The sequence below is a fragment of the Pteropus vampyrus genome, unplaced genomic scaffold, assembly GCF_000151845.1.
Source record: "Pteropus vampyrus isolate Shadow unplaced genomic scaffold, Pvam_2.0 Scaffold454, whole genome shotgun sequence".
Lineage (NCBI taxonomy): Eukaryota > Metazoa > Chordata > Mammalia > Chiroptera > Pteropodidae > Pteropus > Pteropus vampyrus.
This window is the reverse complement of record NW_011889235.1, coordinates 216,336-219,476: the sequence shown is the minus strand read 5'-3', so window position 1 is coordinate 219,476 and position 3,141 is coordinate 216,336. Positions and strand designations below refer to the sequence as shown.

The window sequence follows — 3,141 nt, the reverse complement described above, 5'->3', positions numbered from 1 at the left end:
AGAGAGATGGGCTCTGGCCGGGGCTGGCCTCTGACCTCAACGCCACCTAGCAAGTCCTCCCCACCTGTGGAAGCACCTCAGCTCTGGGACCACCCGGAGGAGCAGGCCCACGGGCAGATCAGCAGAGGAAGAAGCCCCGAAGCCACAGGCCACTCTCTGAGTCATCACCTTCAGTGTAGAGGGAGGGAATCCAACCCCAGGCCCAGAGAGAAAGCACTTACCGGCTCCTGCCTGACTCAGCAAGGCCATTGGGGCGCAGAGCAAAGGGATGCACCGGGGTTGCAGGCGGCTCAGCTGCCTCGTGTCAACACTGACCAGGGCTCTGCCTAATTGGATTGCTCCCACATTTCACTTGGGCCTTCCACGGCCGCTCCTGTTCTAAATTGATCTTAGCAATTCTAGCGATCGAGAAAGAATTAAGCTCTCGGTCTGGAGACTTGAAGCTCCATCCATTCCAAGGTCCCCTTTGGACTGTTAACACTGGGAGCACCTTTGACTCCTGGCTCTTGCTGTGACCAGCCCCCTCTTTGGTGTGCGCATGAGGACTCAGGCCATGCAAACGTCCAAGCTAAAGTTTTGCAACAGGCTTCTTGGGTCCAGCTTCCCAAACTCCTGGAAATTTTCATGAAGACAGAGGTGCCTACAGCTGCCTAAGGCTTGTCCTGTCGGAGGACACTTCAAGGGGAGCCCTGCTCTACATCCCCCAGGGCTTAACGTCTGGTTCTTCAGAGCCCAGGACAATTGGAATCAGCTTCAGCCTGTGCTTTCTGGAGACCGTGGACAAGATAGTTTGAGGCTCGCAGCCTGGTCTCCTGAACTGTCTCCCTTTCAGAAAGAGACCTGGTTTCTCGACTCACTCTGGGGAGAAAGCAGCTGGGTCCGTCCTGCTCTGCATTCACCCCTTGACACTCAGCCCTGTGCCGGCCCAGAGCAGGAGACCAGAAAACCCTGGTTCACTGACTGCATGATATATGAGGTTGACAGGCTCTTTTTGGTTTGAAAAGCTCCAGATGCAAAAGCAACTGTCCTCGAATCCAGCTTTACGAAGCCAGGGTGGCCAGGCGCAGTTGTCCATAGTGCTGGTCAACCCCACGGGATGCTTCTGAAATAACTGGTGAGACCAAGTCCACCCTGCGGAGCCCAGTGACACTATAACCACCTCAAAGGAACTGGGACCGGCTGCTCCCCGAAAAGAAAAAGCAGCACGCCAGAAAGCAAAGTATGAAGAAGTATTTTAATAGCTCAAACTCGAAGTCATTGTGCTCCCAGTTCTGAGGAGATCCCCAAAAGAGGCGACTTTGGCTGTTCTGGAAGCCAGCGTCCACCCTCCCGTCGTCTCGGCATCTACCTCCTCTGGGTGCTGACTCGGAGGAAAGCACGCACACGCCCGGGGCCATTCCAGCTCCCGTGGGAACTTCCTCTCATCTAAGTGTTACATCGACTGCCTTGTAGGACTAGGATGATGACTCAGGTAAAGGAGACGAATACTGACTGTCTAAGCAGGAACAGTCCAAGCTGGCAAGGAAAAGCACACAGCATACGCACGGTACAGGAGGGCAAGTCTCTGCCTGTGGGTCTATATCGGTACATTTGTTTTGCCTGCAAACTATCAAGGAGGAGTCTGTTGGCCAGGGTATTTCTGCTGAACAAGCAACACGGTGGTCCAAAGTCGCGGGTGTCCCATGCCACCAGCCCAGAGTCATCGTGCACCGTCCACTGGAGCGTCTCCGAAGGGAATCGTGAAGTCCAGCTCGTGCCTCCGCCTACGGGTCGATTTCCTCGGGAATCACCGTAATCATGGTGTCCTCGTTGCCCCTGCGGACGACCATGTTCAGGGTGCTTTCCTTTTTAATGACGTCGCTGACGTCATTGGCGGAGACCACCGACTGTCCGTTGATGCTGATTATGACGTCATTTTCCTTGAGTCCGCCACTGCAACACAGAGAGAAACGAACTGTAATGCTTCCTCCTGGACGGCCTGCCAGGAGCAGCTCCACGCTGACCCAGGCACCGTCTGGAACCGAAAAGCCCAGAGCAAACAGGGCACGGTGACGGCTAACTTACGTGACAACAGCTTCGACCACTACTAGATCACAGTATTTCCTTTTGAGATTTTTAGGCCAAACCGTCAATCATGTCCATTGCAGAAATGCCTACCGGCACTGTGTGATGGATGACAGACTGGCCACAAAGGAGGCAAGGATGTACCACGTACCGCCTACCAGGTTCCACGACCATGGCCAAGGCCGACTTTCTTGTGATGGTGTCACAGCTCAGAGAATGGTTCCCACGGGGTGAGCGGAATGGTTCTGCTACATGACATTTCTTCTGTGTTATTGTTGCTATAACTTTAGCTCCTACATATACGCTATCGTGGTCCTTAGTGGTCTAGCACAGAGGCCAGCTAACTTCTGTCAAGGGCCAGAGAGAAAGCATTTTGGACTTTGCAGGCCACTGTACTCAGCCCAAAAGCCACCATAAGCTACATGCGGCTGCCGGATGAGGCCGTGTTCGAGTCGGTCTTCCCTTATGGATGCTCGTGCTCGAATTCCACGCGATTTTCACATGTCACAAAATGCTATTCTTATTTTCAATTTTTTTCAAAGATTTTAAAACACAAAGTCCATTCTCAGCCCACAGGTGGGTACAAAACCAGGCCACCCGCCAGGCCCGACCCCCAGGGAAGAGTCCGCTGGCCCTGGCCTCGCACTCTCTCTGGACACCATGTCAGTACAGGTCACGAGCCCTTACTGTTGGCTGAGCTACTTCTGTTCGTGTTGCTTTGATGTTACCTGGTTACTTTTCTGGAGGTGTGGACAGGGATGGCCTGACTGATAACAGACGTAATCAGAGAGGAGGAGATGCGTCCTGCAGCCTAGGATGGGACCACTGCCCAGGGTCTCGGGGACTCTGCTCCTTAAACCCCCTTTCCCCAGCCTGGCCTGTTACAGGGACCCACGATGAGGCCGATACTGCTCTTCCCTCTGACCACCCTTGGTGAAGCGAGGACTCCCTTTTGCTGGTGAGTCCTGAGCTGAACCGGGTCAGAAGACATGACCGGCAGGACCGACCGAGGACATCCGACCGTCTGTCCAGTGTCCTCACAATCACCAGAGCTGATGTGAAAAGGACATGGCCCCC

The 3,141-nt window shown here is 54.3% G+C and overlaps 1 protein-coding gene across 1 annotated transcript in view; it reads right to left on the bottom strand.

Moving 5' to 3' along the window:
* Window positions 1–1,215: 1,215 nt before the first annotated feature.
* Window positions 1,216–3,141, bottom strand: part of HTRA1 (HtrA serine peptidase 1) — a 27,073-nt gene continuing 25,147 nt past the window's right edge. Inside the window, exon 9 of the mRNA XM_011381892.2 lies at window positions 1,216–1,932. Within this exon, the coding sequence (XP_011380194.1) occupies window positions 1,764–1,932 (169 nt within the window). The 3' untranslated portion in view covers window positions 1,216–1,763. The remainder of the gene's footprint in view (window positions 1,933–3,141) is intronic.